Raw genomic sequence first — 25,768 nt, 5'->3', positions numbered from 1 at the left:
ATTCGATCATCACTGACCACTCTGCTCTCCTGCTGTCTATCAGACGAATCAGTTGATTCTCTGCTCTCAATTGTCTATGCTAGTAAGCTGTTATTCTCTGCTTTGGAGTGTTGATGCTGGGTTGCTAGTTTTCTAAATCACCTCACACACTTGAAGGAAGCAGCACCGATCATAAACACACAAACAAACTCACACACACACACACACACACACACACACACACATAGTTGGTTTATCTGTTGTGATAGGCAAAGAGCCAATGTGCAAAGAAAGAAGGGAAATATGGATCATAAACGTTTAAGTGGAGGAGCTAGAAAAAAAATTCAGCAAGAAAAGAAAAAAAAGGAATCAGTTTTACTTGAGAGTGTTCCAAATATCTCCAGCTTCTTCAGTACAAAGACATCTGCTGAAAGCAATTCTATAAATGCTACTGCAAATTCAGCTAAGGTTAGCAATGCACCTGAGCTAGCATGTAGCTCCCAAGATCCTGAGACCACTACAAGTGTAGACACTGAACCAAATGCTTCTGATGCTTATGATTCAACCAATTCAGCAGTAGCCAGTTGCTCGGATGAATGTGAGGTCACTGCACCTCTGGACAGCATAGAAAATGAGCTGAATCTTTCTTCAACACCATCTACAGTGACAACTCTACCTAGTGATCCCGCTAAATGGGCTGAGACCCTCACTGAGTCAATGAAGGAAGTTCTTATTCAAAGAGGTGCAAAATCATTTCACAACCGTCACAGCCATTATCCAGCTTCTGTGAGGAACAGTGGGCTAGGAGGCAAAACCCGATGCCTAAACAATGAACATTTTACTTCACACTTGCCCAATGGACAACGAGTACAAAGAGAGTGGCTGATGTACTCTCCCTCTACTGGTAATGTTTACTGCTTTGCATGCAAACTGTTTTCCCCAAAAACGCATTCTTTTGTGACAGGCTATTGTGATTGGAAACACTCAGAAAGATTTGGTGAACATGAGCGAAGTGCTGAGCACATAACCTGCATGCAAGCAGTCTTGAACCGCGCCAAAGGTGCCACAGTTGATGCAGACCTGTTCAAACAGTTTCAGGCAGAGAGCAGCTATTGGAGGCAGGTGTTACAAAGAGTTGTTGCAGTCATTAAATTCCTTGCAGAAAGGGGCCTTGCATTTAGGGGTAAAAATGAATCGTTAGGGTCTCCTCTCAATGGGAACTACCTTGGTATTCTGGAGGTCCTGGCTGAATTTGATCCCTTTCTAAAGGATCACATCAGAAAGTTTGGGCAGATGGGTCGAGGTAATACCTCATATCTGTCCTCCACCATTTGTGAGGAATTCATTGAATTGATGGGTGCAAAAACCAAACAGGCTATAGCAGATGAACTGCAAGCAAGCAAATACTACTCTATCATTGTGGATTCAACCCCAGATTTATCTCATGTGGACCAATTGACATTCATATTCCGTTTTGTTAGCAAAGAGGGCAGTGTTGTTGAACGCTTTGTGGGTTTTGAGCCCATTACTAGCCATACAGGTGAAAGTTTGGCTAACTGTGTCATGTCTGTGTTGGAAAATCTAGGGTTAGAGCTGTCAAATTGCAGGGGGCAGGCTTATGATAATGCCAGCAACATGTCAGGGAGGTATAATGGGTTGCAGGCTCACTTAAAGAAAAGCAACCCATTAATACACTATATTCCATGTGCAGCTCACTCTTTGAATTTGGTGGGAGTCACCAGCATTGACAGATGTGGAAATGAAGTCTCTAAGTATTTTGACTTGATTCAGTCTATTTACAACTTCACAACTGCATCCACACACCGATGGGACAGGGTATTTGGCAATTCCAACATAGATCTCACACTTAAAGCTTTATCCAACACGCGTTGGAGTTGCCGTGCAGAATCTACCAAAGCACTGTGGCAGAACTACAGTAAAATAAAAGCAGCACTACAGGTTATTTCCACTGATGACACAGAGAAACGAGACACACGAACTGAAGCTGACAGTCTAGTGCGGAAGCTGGATTCACTTGAGATGGCCTTCATGGCAGGCTTTTGGGACACTGTTCTGTCCAGATTTCAGGCCACAAGTCTGCAACTTCAAAAAGCAGACATGGACCTTGGTACAGCAGTTAGATTGCTGGAATCTCTGCGCACCTTTGTTCTCTCCCAAAGAGATCTATTTGATCATTTTGAGCAGAAAGCCTTAAACATGTTGGGTGGCACCCCATCTTACAGGGCTGAACGGACGAGGAAACGTAAAAAGTTTGCTGATGAATCAGCATCCCCAGATGTTGTGCTTGAGGGAAGGCAACTGTTTCAAATAGAGACATTTATTGCCTCTATTGATCAACTGAGTTCAAGCCTTAATCACCGTCTGGAGGCCTACAAACATCTGAACAATTTGTTCAGTGTCCTTTTCTCTTTGGATACAGAGTCCAATGCTTCAGTCCTTCACAAGGCCAAGATTCTCACTGAATCATACCCATCTGACCTCAATGAAAGTCTTGGACAGGAGCTTATACAGTTCAAATCTTTTATACAGCTCAACAACACTGATGAGGAGAGGACCCCTTCAGGACTGCTCAAAACAATAATACATTTTGGACTACAGCCTACGTTTCCTAATACATACATTGCGCTACAGATTTTTCTCACTCTACCGGTCAGTAACTGTGAGGGAGAACGCTCATTCTCTCTTTTGTCAAGAGTAAAAAATGAGCTGCGCACAAGAATGACTCAGAAAAGATTAAATGCGTTATCTCTAATGGCAATTGAGAGTGAGCTGACAAGAGAGTTGGACTTCAATGATGTGGTGGATGATTTTGCAAAATTGAAAGCACGAAAGAAACCCCTTGCTTAAAGGTGCACTGTGTAAGATTTTTAGGTTATTTCCAGAATTCACCCATTCACTAATGTTAGGCTACCTGTTTTCATGAATACTTACCACCACCATAAAATTCTAAGTATCCATTATGACTTGGAGAATTGCACTTTTGCCATTTCTGGGAAGTGTCACCTGGATTGTGAAGATAGGATTGACTTTAGGCAGAAGCTTGGTGCTTTCTCTGGCAAACTGAACCTCAAGCTTCATTCTCTGCAGCTTTGCATTCTTGTGCAGACTTTCATCCACAAGGAACTTTTCAACTTCCCCACTATCGTGAAGGGGCCATCAAAAGATTTCAGTGTGTCCAGCATGTCTAGTCTCTTACTCTCCTTTCTTTGAGCCATCTCTTGTTTCTCATCTGCCCTACTCTCGAATTTTGCCTTCATGAATTTACTCCAGTTGAGTTCAACCTCCCTTTTTGCTTGTGCTGCTGCCTTGAAACCTCTGAAGCTCCTGGCTCTTCTGTAAAATTATTGACCTATTGACTGCGTTCAGTGTGCCCAACTTCTTCAGTTTGTAGTCCACCTTGCCACATTGTCTCTCCATCCCAATGTTGTGCACAGGGGTGCCATCAATGTTACTAGCCTGTTCACTGACAGGGTCCATTGGGAAGGTCTCCTCATCCATCCTCTGCCTGGCCAGGACAGTCTTCAGATGGGGCAGCATGAGATCTGTCAGCTGCTTCACTTCATCCAAGTATTCGGCAGCCACGTCTGACACTGAGTTCAGGACATGTCCAGTGCCTGTCCAGCCACTATAGCATTCTTGGAAATGGGCTATCTTGACCTGCATGCAGCCCTTGTACCATGAACTGGCCTACACCTTTCTTTGTGGTGCTCTCCGATGCATGTTATCATTTTACCTTTCTCCTTCTCCTCAAGCTTAACCACAAATAGATACAGACTTTGAGCCTCAATTTGCTGCACAGCTGCCGTTATGCCAATGTGTTTTCCTAAGATATTATTTTATTTTTAATGATAGAAGGGAGGAAAAGGGGGCAAAAATCATGTCCGATTTAGTTTTTTGGGTGGGTTGGGGGGTTTATTTCATGATAGCTACCAACTTCCAATACATAATATCTCTCAAATGACCCAATGCACCATCACTGAAGTGGGCGTAATCATTTTCAAAAATGTTTATTTTTAGGCCATTTATCCCCTCCCCCTGTGTCTGTGTGAAACCTGTGCTTGTCAGTGTCTGTGTGGTATACCTAATAGTGTGTGTGCAGTATGTGCACTCTTCTGTACAGTACAGTGTGCATGTCTGTTCACAGTATACAGTATTTCTTGCATAGTGCGTGCGTGTGTGTGCGCCCACACGCGCGGGGGGTTGAGGGGCCAAGACCATGTCAGGCCCAGGGGGCCAAAATTTCTTAATCCGCCCCTGTGTGTATACACGACTCGTTAGTTGCAGTTTGCTCTAATAGGAGCCGGTGTTGTAGCAAGACACACCCCGTCCTGGAATTCATGCAAGTCCTGCATGTGCGTAACAAGGAATATGGAAATGTCATTGTGTCTCCCTGAGCATGCAGCCCTTTCAAAGGACTCTTTCACGCGAGTACAATCTTTAGCCATGTAAATGCTGGGACACAGCTGCGTTAAAGATTGCAGATCAGTTTAAAAAGGAAAATATCAGCCGATAGTCCCATCCAATGATCTGGAACGGGACAACTTCAGTATTTACTATGTACAGTATTCACATTTAACCTTACAAATAATAAGATCTGCATTGGCATTATTGAAATTGATGGTTGATTGACTTTTTAAACATTTTCTAATAACCAACCACTATAACACTAGAACTTCCAGGTTTTTCTTCCATATTCAAGTGGCCTTGTCTGAAACCGACAGTGACTTTTTAGTTTAAGTTTTTATTGTTGAATATAATTTGATTTAATTTTGAAGAGTTTTATCGCTGTACTTTTGTTTAAACTATTTTTGATAGAACTATGTTTATGTGTATGTTATATATACATACTTCTTATAACCATGCAGTATTTAGAAAAATGATCACATTTCGAAGTGGTGCAAGCAAGATGCGCATGCTAACACAGCATTAGCTGACTCAGTTTGAGTTCCAGCTGTACAGTCCTCTGAACAGGTTCTCCCAGAACCAAGAAAAAAAACTGAAATAAAACCCACGTTTGAAATAGTGCAAGCAATTTGCTTATGTGCCTATTATATGCAGTTGTGGTATATCCTTGAAAAGTACCAACAAATACTTTTTGGAAAAGCTATTGTCTTCCTGTCTTCTTCTCTAAATTGAACATTAGACTTAGAGACTTAGACTTAGACTTCCTTTTATTGTCATTCAAATTTGAACTTTGCCGTACAGATAAGAACGACATTTTGTTGCATTAGCTCATGGTAGTGTAGGATAAAAGAGCCATAAGGTGCAGATAAAAATAAATAGATTACAGTATAGATAAATATATTCCACTTTTGCATATGCTTCCAGGTTTATGGATGTATGTTATATTGTCTTTATATTCCAGCGAGTTAATCCATTTTTGGGGGGAATTGAGGGGATTACTTAATGCATTCAAGAGTCTTACGGCCTGAGGGAAGAAGCTGTTACAGAACCTGGAGGTTCTGCTTCGGAGGCTGCGGAACCTCTTCCTAGAGTCCAGCAGTGAAAACAGTCCTTGGTGGGGGTGGGAGGAGTCTCTGCAGATTTTCTGAGCCCTGGTCAGGCAGCGGCTTTTTGCGATCCCCTGGATAGGAGGAAGAGGAGTCCTGATGATCTTTTCCGCCGTCCTCACCACTCTCTGCAGAGACTTCCAGTCTGAGGCACTGCAGACTCCAGTCCAGACAGAGATGCTGTTGGTCAGTAAGCTCTCTATAGTGCCTCTGTAGAATGTGGTAAGAATGGGGGGAGGGAGCTGTGCTCTTTTCATCCGACGCAAAAAGTGCATGCGCTCTTTTCACAAGAGCTCCAGTGTGTTCCTTTCACAAATTCAGAGGCGATGCAGCACCTCAGTATGTCAATGTAGCAGCAATTCAATTACCTCTGTGATCACGGCCCACTAAAAAGTTTTGTCTGTTCTAGCACGTATAATAACAATATCGCAGATAGTTTAACATTCAGGTCACAAGATGTAAATGGGGTACTGTTGGTGGTTTTTGGATGTATTTTAGAGGGCTTTATGGGCGGAATAGTGTACTCCCATTAGCTGCATTGTTAGCCACCTCGTACTTGCCGTATTTTACGAATTAGAATGCACAAAAGAAGAAAAACATGTGTTCTTGTTTTACATAGGGATTGTGAATGATAAGCAAAACTCCAAAAAGTACATTTCCCCTTTAAAGGCCTACTGAATCCCACTACTACCGACCACGCAGTCTGATAGTTTATATATCAATGATGAAATCTTAACATTGCAACACATGCCAATACGGCCGGGTTAACTTATAAAGTGCAATTTTAAATTTCCCGGAAAACTTCCGGCTGAAAACGTCTAGGTATGATGACGTATGCGCGTCAATGGTTGAAGCGGAAGTATTGGTACATCATTGTATCCCAATACAAACAGCTCTGTTTTCATCGCAAAATTCCACAGTATTCTGGACATCTGTGTTGGTGAATCTTTTGCAATTTGTTTAATGAACAATGGAGACTGCAAAGAAGAAAGCTGTAGGTGGGATCTGTGTATTAGCAGCTGGCTGCAGCAACACAACCAGGAGGACTTTGAGTTGGATAGCAGACGCGCTATCCGACGCTAGCCGCCGACCGCATCGATGATCGGGTGAAGTCTTTCGTCGCGCCGTCGATCGCTGGAACGCAGGTGAGCACGGGTGTTGATGAGCAGATGAGAGCTGGCGTAGGTGGAGAGCTAATGTTTTTAGCATAGCTCTGTCGAGGTCCCGTAGCTAAGTTAGCTTCAATGGCGTCGTTAGCAACAGCATAGCTAGGCTTCGCCAGGCGGTACAGCATTAACCGTGTGGTTACAGGTCCAGAGTTTGGTAGTATTGTTGATCTTCTGTCTATCCTTCCAGTCAGGGGCTTATTTCGTCTGTTTCTATATGCAGTTAAGCACGATGCTATCACGTTAGCTCCGTAGGTAAAGTGCTTCGCCGATGTATTGTCGTGGAGATAAAAGTCACTGTGAATGTCCATTTCGCGCTCTCGACTCTCATTTTCAAGAGGATATAGTATCCGAGGTGGTTTAAAATACAAATCTGTGATCCACAATAGAAAAAGGAGAAAGTGTGGAATCCAATGAGCCAGCTTGAACATAAGTTACAGTCAGAGCAAAAAAAGATACGTCCTGCACTGCACTGTAATCCTTCACTCTCACGTTCCTCATCCACGAATCTTTCATCCTCGCTCAAATTAATAGGGTAATCGTCGCTTTCTCGGTCCGAATCGCTCTTGCTGCTGGTGTAAACAATGGGGAAATATGAGGAGCCTTTCAACCTGCGACATCACGCTACTTCCGGTACAGGCAAGGCTTTTTTTTATCAGCGACCAAAAGTTGCGAACTTTATCATCGATGTTCTCTACTAAATCCTTTCAGCAAAAATATGGCAATATCGCGAAATGATCAAGTATGACACATAGAATGGATCTGCTATCCCCGTTTAAATAACAAAATTTCATTTCAGTAGGCCTTTAAGCAGTCTAAATTCCAGCATCAAAGCTTGATTTTGAGCAACACACCGAAAACACTACTTTACTAGATTTGAGTTTTCCAACATTTAACAATACTACAAGCAAATCACCATTTGACATTTCCAAACAAAAACCTTGAATCTAAGAACGACTGATTGAGCACAAAGAATTAAAAGAGCCATATGTAATAATCTGGCCAAAAATGGTACTGCAATCACCGTCAAAATTCTGTAGTCTCCTACCCCTCTCCCTGACTGAGGTTGCCAGATACGCAGCCAAATCCAGCTCGATCGACTGGGCTACTCCAAGGAACTTCAAACTTCCACTGCCTCTTACTAGGGGTTGAGGCGCTGGAACCATGATAGCTGAATAGACAAGCGTTTTGTCAATAACAAATCTCTAACCAACAAATTTCACACAGAAATTAGACTATTTTTAGGAAGATGTATGTCATGCTTGCGTAGAATATCACATTAAATGGCAATCATATGGTTATTGTCAGGACAATCAGAAAACAAAGACTAAAACACACTGCAACCAACGCTAGCAATGCTTATACTGGTGGAAATAAATAGAGCATGCTTAGCAGCCTAATGTATGCCCAAAACTAAAGAGGAAACATTTTACCAAGGTATGCCTGTAGGCTACTGTTTCAAACGATTCAGATTGCCATATAACTTGGTACATGTAGTCCACAATATGCAAACAGGAATGAGGAATTCTTTTATCATGTGATTTGGCTGTCTCCATATGTTTCACATTGCCATGACAGCCGTGCCAATGTTGGAACCCATTTCCTCAGCGTATCAGCATATTGAGAACAAAATAGGCACTGAAACTACCCATATCCACATAGGTTTTATTTGTCGGAAATATACATTTGCCCTGTCAGTTGGAATACACATCGACATACAGGCTAACGGGCATATATTTCCCCCGTTAGCCTATATGTCGATGTGTCATTAACTGGGCTAGCATGCTAAGCATTACACTAGGAGCTAAGCACCTCAAACTAAGCATTCGTTGCACGAACATACTAGCTTTGTTAGACAAGATCAAAGACTGTATTGGACAATATACTTTACATACGAAATGTCAATTTCCATTTATTACAAGTAAAACGTAAATGCCTTACTTACCTATCAAGAAGGAAATTAGCAATGTTTGGCGTCAGATGAAAGAATCTTTGCCTTCAATCGTCTCCATCTTTCAAAGGCATCCCCGATACACATCCTCATTTTGTTCCTGGCTCTGTCATGAATAAGTTGAGAATCGGTAACGACACCTTTTATACTTACTAAGGTCTGACATGTTTAGTAACTTTACCGGTGGCAGTAGCCAGACGAAGAGGGCGCTATGTAACTGGCAACCTGGATTTGACACACTCACAGACTTTCTAATTGGTCAAAGGGTGGAGGGCGGGACATCGAAATAAAAACAATAACAAGATTTCAGGGCTGTAAATATCTCATTTTGAAATGAGCATATCCCGGCGGAACTACTTTTATCAGTTATAGAGGTATTCGAAAAGAACATGATATATTAATGCCTTTTGACATATCAGGGCCATTTAATGACTTGACATGAAATTATTATATATGGCACCTTTAATGATGACTTGAGAAAACTATGACTTACACTTTCTCCCTCCCATACTGTACAGGTCCACCTCCATCCATCCATCCATTTTCTACGACTTATTCCCTTCGGGTTGCGGGGGGCGCTGGAGCCTATCTCAGCTACAATCGGGCAGAAGGCGGGGTACACCCTGGACAAGTCGCCACCTTGTCGCAGGGCCAACACAGATAGACAGACAACATTCACACTCACATTCACACACTAGGGCCAATTTAGTGTTGCCAATCAACCTATCCCCAGGTGCATGTCTTTGGAGGTGGGAGGAAGCCGGTCCTCAATAAATTAAAATATTGGGCAAATATGAATAGATTTTAGGAGAGATCAAGAGACTAAATAAAGGCAAAGGAAGTTTTTGTACTTAATTTGCTGATTAAGAACATTAACTAGTAGTTTTCTATTTTTAAACCTTTTGACAATTTTTGTTTACATTTTGTGATACACTGAATTTTGGGGTTGTATTGGCTATAGGCTATATAATAATAAATAATAAATGGGTTGTACTTGTATAGCACTTTTCTACCTTCAAGGTACTCAAAGCGCTTTGACAGTATTTCCACATTCACCCATTCACACACAGACGGCGGGAGCTGCCATGCAAGGCGCTAACCAGCAGCCATCAGGAGCAAGGGTGAAGTGTCTTGCCCAAGGACACAACGGACGTGACTAGGATGGTAGAAAGTGGGGATTGAACCCCAGTAACCAGCAACCCTCCGATTGCTGGCACGGCCACTCTACCAACTTCGCCACGTCGTCCTCATCAAAATGATTCAGAGATCAAGAGACAAAGGAAGTTTTTGTACGTAATTTGCTGATTAAGAACATTAACTAGTAGTTTTCTATTTTTAAACCTTTTGACAATTTTTGTTTACATTTTGTGATACACTGAATTTTGGGGTTGTATTGGCTATAGGCTATATAATCATCAAAATGATTCATAGAGATCAAGAGACTAAATAAAGGCAAAGGAAGTTTTTGTACTTAATTTGCTGATTAAGAACATTAACTAGTAGTTTTCTATTTTTAAACCTTTTGACAATTTTTGTTTACATTTTGTGATACACTGAATTTTGGGGTTGTATTGGCTATAGGCTATATAATCATCAAAATGATTCATAGAGATCAAGAGACTAAATTAGAAAACTACTAGTTAATGTTCTTAATCAATTTGCTGATTAAGAACATTAACTAGTAGTTTTCTATTTTTAAACCTTCTGACAATTTTTGTTTACATTTTGTGATACACTGAATTTTGGGGTTGTATTGGCTATAGGCTATATAATCATCAAAATGATTCATAGAGATCAAGAGACTAAATTAGAAAACTACTAGTTAATGTTCTTAATCAATTTGCTGATTAAGAACATTAACTAGTAGTTTTCTATTTTTAAACCTTTTGACAATTTTTGTTTACATTTTGTGATACCCTGAATTTTGGGCTTGTATTGGCTAGGCTATATAATCATCAAAATGATTCATAGAGATCAAGAGACTAAATTAGAAAACTACTAGTTAATGTTCTTAATCAATTTGCTGATTAAGAACATTAACTAGTAGTTTTCTATTTTTAAACCTTTTGACAATTTTTGTTTACATTTTGTGATACACTGAATTTTGGGCTTGTATTGGCCATAGGCTAGATAATCATAAAATGATTCATAAATGTATAAACATAAATCCATGTGAGGCTATTGAATGTATTTTTTTTGTACTTTTTGGATACACAATAAAGCAATTCAAATATCCTGGTATTGAATTTTATCTTAAAGAGCCAAAAGGTCTAGAAGGTTCCAAAATACTACTAACTTCATCGTTGTGTTTTCTGCCCTTTGGATCATGGGACAAGGAGAAGATAATAAAAATAATTAAGTAACGTGGCATTTTACCGGATGGACAAAGCACAAACGTACGTTTTTTTTAAACATCACAGACATTAAAGTCTTTATCTAGAACACTTTTGTCGTGCTGACATCGACGAAGGGGCACAGATGTGGTAACATTACAGCACACACACACACACACACACACACGCTGCCTGTTGTTAGCCCACCATTAACGACTCCTACCGAGCGATTCAAGGTAATGTTCGATTTGTCTTTTTTTCCACACTGCTTTGTACAAAAACGTGACATAGACCGTCGAGTTGACGCTAAAAACAACAATATATTACAACTTCGGCTCTCACTTACAGTTACTAACGTGGAGCTTCCGGTTGCCTTTTTTCGGACTTCCTAGTAGAAAATTCTAGAATCAAAGAGAAATGGGCATATGTTTAAAAAACATGAATGTTTTATGTTAGGTGATATGTCGATACATGTTGTGATTCATCGTTTTTATTCGAATGTCAGGGCATTAATATGTAGGTGTAAATTGGTAAAAACAGTACTAATCACAAGGTAAAATAGGTCGTGTATTCATCCGCCGCCTGCTATATTACGCAATGAAGCAGCGGGCCAATAACCACCCTCGCGGAGTGATTTAACCAGGACTACACCCAAGCGCTTGTCTAGCCGCAGCTGCATTCTCTTGGTTGGCAGGTCTAGAAGAAAGCCGGGACTTGACGAAGCCGGGTGCTTTTTTCCCCCCTCCCTCCGCTTGTTGGAAGCCATTGAAGCAGTGCTCGCATTCTCCAGCTTCCCTTCGTGGTTCGAGAGGCGTCTGTGAACTTTTTGTCTTTTTTTTTTTTATCTTTAGACTCCATCCTCAGAAAACATGTCCTGGCAATCTTACGTGGACAATCTGATGGCCGATGGCAACTGCCAGGACGCGGCCATTATCGGTCACACTTGCGAATCCAAATACGTCTGGGCGTCATCTCCCGGTGGCGCGTTTTCCAGCATGACGGTGAGTACACTCGGCTTTTTAAAAATTGTTATCCAACACTGTTTGCCGTCTTTGTCGCATGTTTCCCCCCCTGCATGGGCCAGGCCTTGTCGGACAAGGGGTGAGGCATGTCGCACACATGGTATCCGGTGCTCACACTTCACGGCTCCCGGCTCAACCCAGCCCGTCTTTTCGGCACTAACTCTCACGTCTACCTTGCTGGAATTGTCGCGAAGTGTGACGCAAATGTGCCTTTTTATTCTCACAACTGTTTTTTATTTTTTTAATAAACAAAAAGCAACGCTAGCATGTTAGCAGGCGTTAGCGACCTGCTCCGTGGCCTTGTGGTTAGCGTGTCAGCCCTGAGAGCTACATAAATGGGACCCATTACCTCCCTGCTTGGCACCCCGCTTCAAGGGTTGGAATTGGGGGTTAAATCACCCAAAATGGTTCCCGAGCGCGGCCACCGCTGCTGCTCACTGCTCCCCTCACCTCCCAAGGGGATGGGTCTAATGCAGAGTGTAATTTCACCACACCTAGTGTGTAACAATTATTTGTACTTTAACTTTATTCTCACAATTGTTACTTTTTCAAACGAGCAACGCAAGCATGTTAGCAGGCGTTGACCATTGGGCGTCCGCTAACGCGCACTTTAGCCGGAACCCATAAGAGACACGTTCTTCATTAAGTTATGCAATTGTGGCAACTTTATTTGAAATCGAAGTAATGAATAAAACGAATAGTTATATTTACGCGTCTTGCGAACAAAAGCATGTCGATAGGGAACATGTGACGGTACAACCCCATTAGCTTAATGTTAGCTTTAGAAAAAAAACCAGGCCTGTCATTTTCATTTGGAAAATGAGTGCTTTAGCGGCATTTGCGCAGAGTTAGCGCCTCATTTTAGGTCTTTTTCCTGTAGTTTAATGCCGGTCGCGTCCCCCCGCATCTTCCAAGATGGCGGCCGCACACTCGTTTTATTCATTCGGGCATGGAGGCTCGTTTTGAGTTTTTGCCGCAGACGGCGTTCGTATTAGCGACGTGATTTTTTTTTACTATGTTAGGTATTCCAATTTGACGACAATAGCCGGAATGGCCACGTTTGTTCGTGGAATTGTCAATTCGAGTCATTCCCTTTTGCAAGCGCCTCCATTTTGCAATACATTTGTCAACACGTTGTGTAGTCATGGGCTATACATTCCATACGGCGAATCACAGTTCTTCCACAAAAGAACATTTTTATTAGTTCACTTTTTTTTAATGTACCCCTCTGGTCAAAAGAACATTTTTATTAGTTCACTTTTTTTTAATGTACCCCTCTGGTGTCTTTCTTTAAGAAGAAAAAAAAGCGTTTTTCAAAGTAGCATGCGACCGGTGTTTAGCTGCTTTGTCAAAGAGCCACCCAACGCTACCGAGCATGCGCATCAACGCTAAAGTCTTCAAAACAGCTTAAAATACAAATAAATACTTTGTAGACTATTGTCACGCGTTCTAAAAGTAATTATTCCGATTTATATTTATGTATGTTATGCTTTTCGTTTTCATCACCGTTTAAACAGGACAGCTAGCTAGCATTAGCATCGTTGTGTAAATGCATGCTATAACTGTTTAAAATAAAGAAATAGTTTTCGTCAGACAAAATGAAGGCAGATATTTTGTTCCAGCTCTGAGTTGTCTTGGCGTTATTCCACTTGGATTGTCTCAATGCTGACTTGAGGCTAGCACTTCGTAGCAATTCCTCTTCCTGAATGCTTGCATGTGCTGTGACTCTGCACTTCTGCTTGGAGTTTAGGGCAACGCCTTTGTTGGTAGAGGAGTTTTTTGTGTGTGTGTGCGTGTGAATATCCTTCATCCATCCATTTTCTACGGCTTGTCCCTTCAGTCAAGCTCAACATTTGCATGTTTTTACAATGTGCTATTCAAGCCCTTGCAATGAACTAGGGCTGCAACTAACGATTAATTTGATAATCGATTAATCTTGTCTTATTACTTTGATTAATTATCGGATAAAAGTGACAAACTACATTTCTATCCTTTCCAGTATTTTATTGAAAAAAAACCCCAGCATACTGGCACCATGTTCTGGACATTGGGGATGCAGCATACACCAATAATAACACAGAAATGTAACTCATCAGAACTGAATCAGATATTGTACACGTTTGTTGTGAATAATAAAGGATTCATTTTAGGCTGCCTCTGAATAATAGCAAGAAATATTGCGTTTATACGAAAGCGTCACTCAAATCTAAATATATTTATGTAGCTTTATCGGGCCCGGCTACATTGATCCATTATGAAACCAACCTGAGATATTTCTGTCCGTTACGTTGATTTCGAAATTGGTAACCGTGCGTTTTGTCTCTCAAAATAGAGTCAAATGTGCCGGAGACACATTATCAGCCCCGCGTTGCAACAAAGGCATAACGTTAACATTGCCCACAAAAAAGCTGAACTCATGAATGCCTGTTGCCACTATGGACTTAAAAAGTTACGTACCGTGAGGTACCTTCATCCATGGCTCCAACATGTTTCCTTTTCAGTTGCTCCTGAAGCAATGTTGTACTTCCGTGCCGTTTTGCAGGAAACTGTCTTCTTTGAAGTCTTTAAAGTAAAGTGTTCCCACACTTTTGACGACTTAGGTCGTACACTTTTCTCCATTGAAGCAAAAACCTCAAGATGTTTTTCCGCTGAACTATCCGTACTGTTTTCCTGCGCCATTTTTTGAACGTTTCCAGCAAAGGAGACTGCGTCGTCACGTGAGCTGCACATGACACATCATTGGCTAGCTTACGCCACCTCATGAGACGTAGCCTCAGCGCCGCCCTGGCGCTGTTTTGTACTGTTTTTTTACTTATTTTGATTGTTTCTCAGCTGTTTGTAAATGTTGCAGTTTATAAATAAAGGTTTACAAAACAAAAACAAAAAAGCCTCCGCGCATAGCATAATTCCAACGAATCAATGACTAAATTAATCGCCAACTATTTTGATAACCGATTAGTTGTTGCAGCCCTACAATGAACGATGGAGGACAGTTATTAACTGCATGCTCAGTTTTTTTTGTTACTGTGAGTCAAAGTAGACCATTTTGATTTAATGGCTTACCTGGATATGAATGTCCTAACTTGATGCGATTTCCTTCTAGTGTGCCGAAATTGACGCGCTAGTGGGAAAGGACCGCATGTGTTTGCTCACCAGCGGGCTGACCGTAGGCAATAAGAAGTGCTCCGTGATCAGAGATAGCCTCCAAAGTGATGGTGACTGGACAATGGACATCCGGACAAAGAGTCAAGGAGGAGAGCCCACATTCAATGTTTCTGTAGGCAGAGCTGACAAAGGTGAGTCATTGTGATTTTAAAAAAATAAAAAAAAATTAGTTTTAAGTCGCCCTAGTCCTGTCTGTAGTCATGCATGTAAAATACATTGAAGTTAAACATGCGTAAGGATGGAGGAGAATAGCTTTCAAATATAAACGTGTGCCTCCTTCAGTAAATTGTGGCCACACACTGACTGGGGGTCATTTGCCATCATTGCGCTGGGGTTTCACACATTGTCACAAACTTTTGAATTCCATGGATTCTCGTTGCCTCCGGGGACCCGAACTGTCTTGAGATGCGCATGTGCTCCCTAATTGCTAATTACAAAACACAGTGGAACCTCCAAATTGTTTTATTTCCTAGGCCCAAATGGTCGCCATGATAAACCCTTCATCTACGTGTGCTAGAAATGTCAACATTAAAGCACATGCTTTACAAGTGGAAGTTGTCCTCAAACCAGTTTATAACTGATATTGTCACCTAGTGGTGTTTTTATAGGTATGATTATTAGGGTTGGGTATCATTGCCTGTTTTCTCAATCGATTTGATTCCATTCATAAGGTTATAAAGATTACAATTCAACCTTCACCTAAATCCGGGGTTCTTAACCTTTTTCACTTATCAAAATGACTAACTCAAATATTAACACTGCATTATTACTCTACTTGGTTTACATTTTCAAATGATATGACACTACCTTAAGCACAAAGATTATTTGACATAGGTTAGGTCAGGCTGACTCGAAAAATAAGTACTAACCAAATATACTGCATAAGAAGGGACTCATAAACAACTAACAGAAAATGCATTTACCGTATTTTTCGGAGTCGCTCCGGAGTATAAGTCGCACCGGCCGAAAATGCATAATAAAGAAGGAAAAAAATATGTCGCACTGGAGTATAAGTCACATTTTTTGGGGAAATTTGTTTGATAAAACCCAACACCAAGAATAGACAATTGAAAGGCAATTTAAAATAAATAATAGTGAACAGGCTGAATAAGTGTACGTAATGTGACGCATAAATAACCAACTGAGAACGTGCTTGGTATGTTAACGTAACATATTATGGTAAGAGTCATTCAAATAACTATAACATATAGAACATGCTATACGTTTACCAAACAATCTGTCACTCCTAATCGCTAAATCCCATGAAATCTTATACGTCTAGTCTCTTACTTGAATGAGCTAAATAATATTATTTGATATTTTACGGTAATGTGTTAATAATTTCACACAAGTTGCTCCTGAGTATAAGTCGCACCCCCGGCCAAACTATGGGAAAAAAAAAACTGCGACTTATAGTCCGAAAAATACGGTACTAACCAAATATACTGCATAAGAAGGGACTCATAAACAACTAACAGAAAATGCATTTACATAAAAATATGTTGCGCTAAATTGTTAAAATATGTTGCGCTAAATTGTTTTGTAACAACTTGTCAAAAGTGCAAATTAAAACAAAGTTTCGCCACTTTATTCATCATGTTTGCGCTTAAACTTTTGATTTGAGATTGTCCTTACTGCCACAAGTGGTGGAAAAGTGTATTACAACAGATTACTGCTGACATTTATTTTGGCGGCCCAACAATTAAGAGACTGACTTAAATAATGTTACAAAATCACAAATGCAAATTTTTCTCTTCGCCATCGACAACTTTTCAAGCTCAGTCTCAAATGTGCAATTTTGAAATACCAGGATTGGAATGCTCCACTGCGAATTCCATTAAGGTATCGTTTCTGCAAGTACAAAATACAATTTTTGGACCCCTATTTTGTAGCGCAGTCCCAGACATGATGTAACACACAGCCATTTTATTGTGAAGGCCAAAAGTGTGCCCTTTGTTCTTCCTGCTGCGCTTGACTGCAGGGCTGTGTGCATCACGTGAACAAAAGTACCTCCAGAGTTCTGGCTGCCGTCTTTGGTGATCTTGCACCTGTGTCGTCATCACTAAAAAGTCAGATTACATAGCATGATTATCATGAAGTGTGTGGTTCACCGAGCACTTCAACAAGCTGCTGGTAGAGCGGCCGTGCCAGCAACTTGAGTGTTCCTGGTTCGATCCCCAGCTTCTGCCCCCTGCTCCCGATGGGTCGTGGTTAGGGCCTTGCATGGCAGCTCCCGCCATCAGTGTGTGAATGTGGAAATGGCGTCAAAGCGCTTTGAGTACCTTGAAGGTAGAAAAGCGCTATGAAAGTGTGACCCATTTACCATTTCATGCCAGTAAGTGAAGGTGTACAAAAATAGATTTTTAAATGAATCGCGATTATTTGTAATGATTCTTAACAGATTACAAAAATCTTTTTAGTATTTGTCCTGTCCATCCAGTAGTAATTAATCATATAATTGGCACCCATTATTAAAGTATTGATATTCAATCCAGAATCAATTCTAAATAGAATAGTGCAGTGTTTCCCATAAACTGCCAAGATACCTGTGGCGGTGGGGGCGTGGCTATGGGCGTGGTCACCATCACATCAAGTAATTTGCATAATTTACTACAATATGATTTTCTCTAAAAGGGCTACTTACTAATTAATAACAGTTTTGTTTTAAACGTCCATCCATCCATTTTACAATATGATTACAACACTTTATGTACATATTTATATACAGATTTGAACAATAAGTTATTCACTGAAATATATTTATTAATTGTGGTTCTTACAAAAAATATATCTTATAAAAATATAAAAGCTAAAATGTCTCTTAAAGCTCTGCCCCTTTAATTAGTGCATACTAAATAATTTAACTTTAGCCTACTAGTACAACCATATTATTTACCAGCAACATAAAGTGAGGCAGAGGCAGAGGTGTCCTGCCACAGTCAGTAACAAATAAACAGAAAACACTAGTGGTGGTAGATAAGACACACAGCTTCATCAAACATCTGATCCACTGAACAAAGAGCTCCAAAGATCTTGATCCTACACTTCTCTTTTGTAAAGTAAATCTGACCAGCCGATATGGGCATCTTCATCAACTATATGATTTGCCTGAGAAGCTGGACAGGACAAAAAAAAATCTATTCGTGGCGGCCTTAAGTCTTTCGTGGCGGGCCGCCACAAATAAATGAATGTGTGGGAAACACTGTAGTTACTAAATTGTTTTTAAGATGCATCGCAATTCGGACATTCTAAAATTGATTAGTAAACGTCAATTGATTATTTATTGTAAATAAAGTAATGCAGACACTTCTAAACTTAGGCTGACTGCAGTAGGCCACCTCCCTGAGATCCAACCACTTCCTTATAGGACACTTATGTATCAGTTTTGCACCCGTTATTATGACTTTTATAAATGTGACGGTTTTTAAAAGTTGTAAGTGATAGACGCTCATTTAGTGAAATTAAAATAAATGTGAAACTGCATCAATATACATAAATTAAAGATGCATCAATAATTCATTTTACCCGAATTGTGGCCAAAGATTCACAGCCCTAATTGTAAAGGCTCCCTTTCTTTATTTTTGCCCCAGGTGGCTTCTAAATAAAAATCATACCTTGTGATATTGCGTGAAAACTCTCACCTAGCACTAATGGTTTCTGTTAGTACTGAGCGATAAAGTGTAAAAAAATAGTGTGAAAAGGGAAACCTGAAAATAAGTATTTTCTGCAGGTTTAGTGCCAGGAAGTTACAGCTGTGCTGTAAAGGGTAAGCTCAGCTAAGGTGGGGGTGTATTACCGGTCTTGGTGGGAACGAGCACCTTGCATAACTTACAGACCACACTGTCCATCCATCCATTTTCTACCGCTTGGGGTCGCGGGGGATGCTGGAGCCTATCCCAGCTGCATTTGGGTGGAAGGCGGGGTACACCCTGGACAACACACCACCTCATCGCAGGGCCAACACAGACAGACAACATTCACACACTCGGGACAATTAAGTGTTGCCAATCCACGTACCTGGAAAAATCCAAAAAAATGCCACACTGTCCAAGTGACACTTCCTGTTTTATCCACAATTGCTTCACTCTCTGCAGCATTCATTTATGTAAAGAATAAACCGTGAGACAACTAGATCGCGCAAGCAAACTTGATCATTGATGCTGTTACCTGATTGGCTGTTAGCGTAGCCCGAGTTACCGTACACAAAATAGCAAACGTATTAGGTGCAACAAGTGTTGGGTTCATGGACAAGGAAGTAAGAAGGAACTGCATCCGGTCGTTTGTTAGGCAAATTTCTGCAGCACCAACAGCCACAATGGCCGTACAGTGCTGTGGTGGCAACGCAAGTGGGCGAGTACTAACTAGTATTAAAACCTCATCTGTGTATTCATATCTGAACAGAATCGAAAAGTGTGTGCAGGCGTTCACTGCCACACAAAGTTCTGTGATTTTAGCTACATGTGAGTAAGAACAATAGTACACAATGCTGAAACAATCGTTAATATCTGACGTGTTGATTTTACTTACTTTACTTGGTTATCCAAGACAGAAGTTTGCACTTTATTGATTTCAATGTAGAAGATTTGCGTGCAATACTAAATTTTTTGTTTACAGAAGTATTCTCTTCAAGCAGAAGTATTGCTTCCCAAAGGAAGCACTTCATTTATTTGAAAATTATTCCATAGTCCAAATTATATCTGGTCTAAAAAAAACATACAAATGAGGATTTTGCTCAAATAAGGTATGCAGTACCATTTATTAAAATAAATAAATGAAATAAATTTAAAGGAAAACCTAGATTTTTATTTTTTCTGGGTATTAGTATTAAGGAAAAACCTGTAATTTTGTATTCGATAATGTATTTAAAGTAGGGGCAAAAATCATGAATCAGATTTTTTTGTGGGGGAAAAAAATAATTCTAGGCCCAGTTGACAGAAACTAAAGTAGAAGTTTGGCTGCAGTAACCTTTGTTATTCATACCATGTCGTATAGACAACAACAAACATGACAACTACTGATGCTTCTTTAATTCAACTTTTTTCATTTCACTAAATTATTTTATCACTTGCATCTTTTAAAAACAGTGCATTTATATTAATAAACAGTGAAATTAATTCCTATGTTTACTAAATGAATGGAAACGTGTGTAAAAGTATAAGTGGCCTATAATAATAAAGGAGCTCAGTGAGGTAGTTCACTGCAGTCAATTACAATTACATCCATTGATTGACGTTTACTACCATATTTTTCGGATTTAAGTCAGTTTTTTTCATAGTTGGGTGCGACTTATGTGTGAAATTATTAACACATTACCGTAAATATCAACATTCACGTAAGAGACTAGGCCAGACCTGGGCATTCTGTGGCCTGTGGGCCGCATCCGGCCCGTCCCTGTCCGGCCCGCGTGAGGCCAATAATAAATTACAAAATAAATTTTAAAAAGTATCTGTCGAGTGTGCAATACAACGGTGCTGCTTTTGTTTTGAAAATCGTTATTTGTATTACTTCCGTGTGGACGTATGCGCGTGATTGTGAGTGAATGTGAACTGCAATCACAAATTACAAAATAAAGTTGAAAAACCATCTATGTCGTGCGCGCAATACAACTGTGCTGCTTTTATTTTGAAAAGTGTTATTTATGAGCGTATGTCCGTGTGTAACCTGTGAGTGAAGGTGCACATGCAGCGACAAGTGATGCACGGTTTACACCCGAGACGCTAAAAAGAGAACAGTTGATGAAGAATGACATGTTTCCAACAAGACATGGACTGCCAAGCAACGTTCCCTCTAAGGTGCGTGCCTTCGCAATTGCACACTGCTCAAGCGTCCGCTGTGCACAGCAAATATGCCGCCCACCAAATCAAATCCCATCTGAATTCTAAACAAAATAAACATATTTATTCTATGTAATTATGCAATGCAACTTTGAGTGACAGTGACAACAAGCGGCCCTAACGGTGTTCGTCAACACCGTTCAATTGAACACCGTTCAATTATTGTAACGTCTATCGAGATGCTTCGAGGCCAGGAATTATATCGATCACTTTATTGAGCAAAACTGTTTATATTCGGACATAACCACACCAAAAACATGAGTAAAACACTCCTATCTCGAAAAACTATAGTCATTTTCTGCCGTACAAACCAGGCCAAAACCAACTTGTCATCTACACTCATAGCACTAAACCACTGGTGCGTTTATGGCCACACAAAAAGTCGGACAACTCAAACACCACACAAAGTTACACTGACTCCTCAGTCATACGTGTGCTTATTTTACTGTCATTTATTATTAATGTTAATTTATTTATATTAGTCATGGAATGCTGTTACACACACTATGTTGAAGTATTACTATTATTATTAATTATTATAATTATCTTACGGTATATATAAAAAATAATACTGAGCAAAATTTAATTGAAATATTGTCGATGTGGCCCTCCAGCAGTGCTCTGGTTGCTCATGCGGCCCCCGGTAAAAATTAATTGCCCAACCCTGGACTAGGCGTATATCAGCAATCATCACACACACGTCAACCAATACAAATTAGGCGGGGGCGGGTCATGGCAGACGTGCATTGTGGAAAAAGGATGCTACTACTTCCGTACTTATGAAAATTGATCAGGAGTGACAGATTGTTTGGTAAACGTATAGCATGTTCTATATGTTAGTTATTTGAATGACTCTTACCATAATATGTTACGTTAACATACCAGGCACGTTCTCAGTTGGTTATTTATGCCTCATATAACGTACACTTATTCAGCCTGTTGTTCACTATTCTTTATTTATTTTAAATTGCCTTTCAAATGTCTATTATTGGTGTTGGGTTTTATGTAATACATTTCCCCAAAAAATGCGACTTATACTCCAGTGCGACTTATGTTTTTTTTTCCTTCTTTATCATGCATTTTCGGCCGGTGCGACTTATACTCCGGAGCGATTTATAATCCGAAAAAATACGGTAGTTGATTTTATAATTGACCATGCTAGAATTGCAATGCAGCTAAAAATGGATTATTTCACACATTTGTGTTGTGGCGCCAACAACAAAAGTGTTTCTAGGAGGTTCCATTGTGTTCACTAGTCTGCTTCCAACTTTTAATGGCCCAAATTCCTACTAACTTCTGTTTGTGCTCGCTTCTGTCCACTTCTTCGCATGACTTTTCCTGTATAGCACTGGTCTGTTTGTCCTCCATGCTTGTCACATGTTGCTACACCGCGCATGTTTTGCTGACACCGCTTTACACACCCGAGTGCGTGTTCTGTCAACTAGCTGCACGTGACCGACGGATCACCACGTCCTCCTCCTCCCTGTCCGCTTCCTCTAAGTGTCCCTTCTGTCTCTCCTTCTTCCAGTCTTGGTGTTGGTAATGGGCAAGGAAGGCGTCCATGGAGGCGGCTTGAATAAGAAGGCGTACACGATGGCAAAATACTTGCGGGAATCAGGGTTTTAGTTGTACTTTTGAACTAGCTAATGTGTACTTTGAGGGGGGGGCTCAAACAAAAAGCGAAAAAAATTACTTAGACAAAAAAAAAAGGGGGTCACCCCGTGTCCCCCCCCTCCCAAAGTCTTGTCAGCACAGGGTTAAACCTCCATGTGGCGATCATCTACTGTGTTCTCATTCATTTGGACTTTTCCAGCACTGAGGTCATCATTTTTTCTTCTTTTTGTTTTCCCTTTGTACTCCAGTATTGGTTTTGGTCATGGGCAAAGAAGGTATCCATGGAGGGATTCTCAACAAGAAAGCTTTTGATATGGCCGACTACCTGAGGAAGAGGGGATATTAAAGCAATCCCATCCACCCACCTACTACCTACCATCCATCTACCACCCTGATGCATTTCACACTTCCAGTCCTAGTTAGTCCCCCCCCCCCCATTCTCTGCCTTCTTTCCTCTTCAGTTCTCATCCCCAGCACACTTTTTGTTCCTCCTCCCTTCAAGACGTCACTTCTGTTCTCCACCAAGACCAGCAAAAAAAAAAAGCCAAACTTGAAAATGTCTGGGTTTAGTCGACACGGCCAACAACGTCTGCTGCGCTGCCAACTGGGCTCACGGCATCTTCCTCCCCAACCTTCACGTCCTGGAAGAGACGGCGTGCGTTTTATTTCTCTGCTCGCCGTCTCGCTTGTGTCCCCCTTTGTTTGTTGCCCCCCCCCCCCCCCCCCCCCCCCCCAAATTGATCGTAGTCAAAGTGAGTGTGGGGGAGGGGGTTATGGACCAGCTGGGCTAATGACGCTGGTAGCTTCTCCTCTCCTGGCCACCACTCCACCTGTCCAATCACAGCAACGGACATTCCACGGTTACTGGCTCAGGCACTTAATATCGTGTTTTTTTGTTTTCGTTTTTTTTTGCCAGCTCCTGTAATGAATATTGTTGCCATTTCCCCACTTTTTTTATTTTATTTTTTAAAATAGGACCAAGTGTAGTCGTGTTGGTTCAACACCAAGCAGATTCTGTTCTACCGCTCACATGCAGCGGAGGTGAACCAGTTTCACTTTCTCCTGCATTTGAGCGCCCTCGTGCTGTGTTGACAACTGAAACTGTGGAATAAATAAAAATTGCCTTCTGTCATCGTCGCTGAGCCACGACGCTCAGTGGCCGCTAACTGTAACGTCCAACCGCTAAACATCATTGGGAGATGGGAGTAACGATCAGAAATTCTGTGCCATAATGTTAGAAATCTTATTTCATTGGCACCCCCCTTTTTTTTCTTTTTTTTTTTTTTAAGCTTCAGCTTCACTTTTAGGCCTAAAGGACATTTGTACTCATCAAAAATCTGTTTAAGGTCCCGTTGGCTGATTTAGTTTCTTGTATCTGGGATACAGTCTGTCAATGCATCCAAACAACAATGCCATACTTTGATTTATCACCTTGTTTACAGACAGATCAAAATAAATTTATTCCAACCAGAGCAACTGTTGCACGTCTTCTTCCGGGAATATTCCCATGCAATTTGTGTCACCGTCGATTTTACCTTGGGAAAACCTTTTTAAAAAAAAAAAAATGGCATTAAGTCCGGAATAAAGTATGACATGTCTTTTATTTTTCAAGCGTAAGAGACAAGTGAGAAAGCAGAAGTTAATGTCAAAGCAATGTTAGCACAGACATGCTGTTCCTTCATCAGTGATTTGTGTTTTACCAAGGACTAACAGTATAATAACATTGATCGTTTTGTGAGGCAAGTGATTTTATTTTGAAATCTTACAAAAAAAGCTATTTAAATGAAAAACATGTTTATAAAATCTGCTGCTCTCACAATGTTGTGTAACTTTGGCTTTTCAAAATCAGTCACAAAACTCGCCTTGAATTTTTTTCTCCTAAAATTGCACTTTTAAGACTAGTTTGTTGTAACATGTACTCTCAATACTTGCAATAATTTAATATTTGACACAATTCTGTCATATTTCATCCTCACTGTAAGATTACAATCATTATCTGACATCTGCCCAAGAAATTTCTAGTGTAAAAACAAGCATCCAGTCATGTTCCAGTTTATCCTCTTGCAATATTCTATAATCTGTCTGAATATTATTGTCCCAAATTCTACATGTAATTTATTGTACCATATTTTCCGCACTTTAAGGCGCACCGGATTATAAGGCGCACCTTCAATGAATGGCCTATTTTAAAACGTTCATTATAAGGCGCATAGAATAGACGCTACAGTAGAGGCTGGGGTTACTTTATGCATCCTGTTGTGGCTCAATATTGGTCCATATATAAGGCGCACTCAGCTTTTAAGAAAATTGGAGGTTTTTAGGTGCGCCTTATAGTGCGGAAAATACGGTAATACTGTGCTAATCTTAAGAGATTTGAGTAAATATATTAATCAAATATTGACTCTTATCGCAATGTTACGATTTTTTTCTATGCACTTCCATTAAATTTGAGAAATTCAAAATAAGCAAATTAAATATTTGCCTCATACTACGCTAATGTTTTTTTTGCAATGACTTACTCATAATACTTTCTATAGTCATAACATTATGGAATATACTATTCATCTCAGAAATGTAAATTTAGTTGGAACATTGCAGCTACTTTTCCCCTAATGTTTTAAATACAATTTATCTGAAAATACTCTCTTTTCATAGGAATGTGTTAACTTTTGTCTGATAGTCCTTGGTAAATGTTTCAGTCTAGTGAAAAAGAGAGAGGCTGGATGGAGGAGAGTCCAGAAGGTGCATTAGAGTATGTACAATAAATGACAAGTATGGAGTGTGTATATACAGTCTTTAGTTTCAGGCTTGGAGCAGCTCTTCTTGTTGGCTGTCAGGACTTGACTGCTGCATCTGAACCACCACCGTTTCCACGGTGACCTGGTCCTCTTCCTCCTCGCTGTTGCTGCTGTTGTCCAGCTCGTACTCGTACTCCGAGGACGACTCGTGGTCCTGGTCCGAGGGGGACGCCAACGACATGGTGCCGAAGGAGTGGGCGCTGGTGGAGGCGAGCGAGCGCAGCAAGGGCGTGCTCTCCGACGCCTCCTCGTTCTCTTCGCCGCCGCTCTCCTCCGAGTCGGAGTCGTCCTGCGAGGGGACCACCTTCTGCTTGCACACGGGACACGTCTTCTTGGTCTTGGTCAGCCAGGGGTCCACACACTTGCTGTGGTAGG

General features: G+C 40.7%; 2 protein-coding genes and 1 long non-coding RNA gene across 5 annotated transcripts in view; 1 reads left to right on the top strand and 2 right to left on the bottom strand.

Moving 5' to 3' along the window:
• Positions 1 to 12,193, bottom strand: part of LOC133635156 (uncharacterized) — a 27,716-nt gene extending 15,523 nt beyond the window's left edge. The window contains exons 1-2 of one of the 2 annotated variants that reach the window (XR_009822023.1): positions 11,307 to 12,193; positions 8,622 to 8,733 (exon numbers count right to left, since the gene is read on the bottom strand). This is a non-coding gene — a long non-coding RNA (uncharacterized LOC133635156). Of the gene's footprint in view, positions 1 to 8,621; positions 8,734 to 8,808; positions 10,328 to 11,306 lie in introns of those variants that run through there. The other variant, XR_009822022.1, reaches the window with a different exon arrangement.
• On the top strand, positions 11,038 to 23,560 carry LOC133635155 (profilin-2-like). Of its 2 annotated transcripts, none has more exons than XM_062028009.1 (4): positions 11,038 to 11,110; positions 11,812 to 11,961; positions 15,086 to 15,278; positions 22,844 to 23,560. In XM_062028009.1, the coding sequence occupies exons 2-4, from the start codon at positions 11,830 to 11,832 to the stop codon at positions 22,939 to 22,941; spliced, it is 423 nt and encodes a 140-aa protein (XP_061883993.1). In that variant the 5' UTR covers positions 11,038 to 11,110; positions 11,812 to 11,829; the 3' UTR covers positions 22,942 to 23,560. The 2 variants fall into 2 exon arrangements, with proteins under 2 accessions (XP_061883993.1, XP_061883992.1); XM_062028008.1 differs by having other exon boundaries at positions 11,048 to 11,196.
• The window catches only part of rnf13 (ring finger protein 13), an 83,968-nt gene continuing 81,517 nt past the window's right edge, over positions 23,318 to 25,768 (bottom strand). The window contains exon 10 of the mRNA XM_062028007.1: positions 23,318 to 25,768. Coding sequence (XP_061883991.1) covers positions 25,398 to 25,768 — 371 coding nt within the window. The 3' untranslated portion in view covers positions 23,318 to 25,397.

Source organism: Entelurus aequoreus, linkage group LG19 (genome assembly GCF_033978785.1).
Source record: "Entelurus aequoreus isolate RoL-2023_Sb linkage group LG19, RoL_Eaeq_v1.1, whole genome shotgun sequence".
NCBI lineage: Eukaryota > Metazoa > Chordata > Actinopteri > Syngnathiformes > Syngnathidae > Entelurus > Entelurus aequoreus.
This window is presented reverse-complemented; position numbering and strand designations above follow the sequence as displayed.

Excerpts from the sequence above, each read along its gene's own strand:
- LOC133635155 (XM_062028009.1), top strand. The coding sequence starts at position 11,830 with ATGTCCTGGCAATCTTACGTGGACAATCTGATGGCCGATGGCAACTGC. Across the intron at positions 11,962-15,085 it reads GCGCGTTTTCCAGCATGACG|TGTGCCGAAATTGACGCGCT; the intron begins GTGAGTACACTC and ends ATTTCCTTCTAG. Across the intron at positions 15,279-22,843 it reads TGTAGGCAGAGCTGACAAAG|TATTGGTTTTGGTCATGGGC; the intron begins GTGAGTCATTGT and ends TTTGTACTCCAG.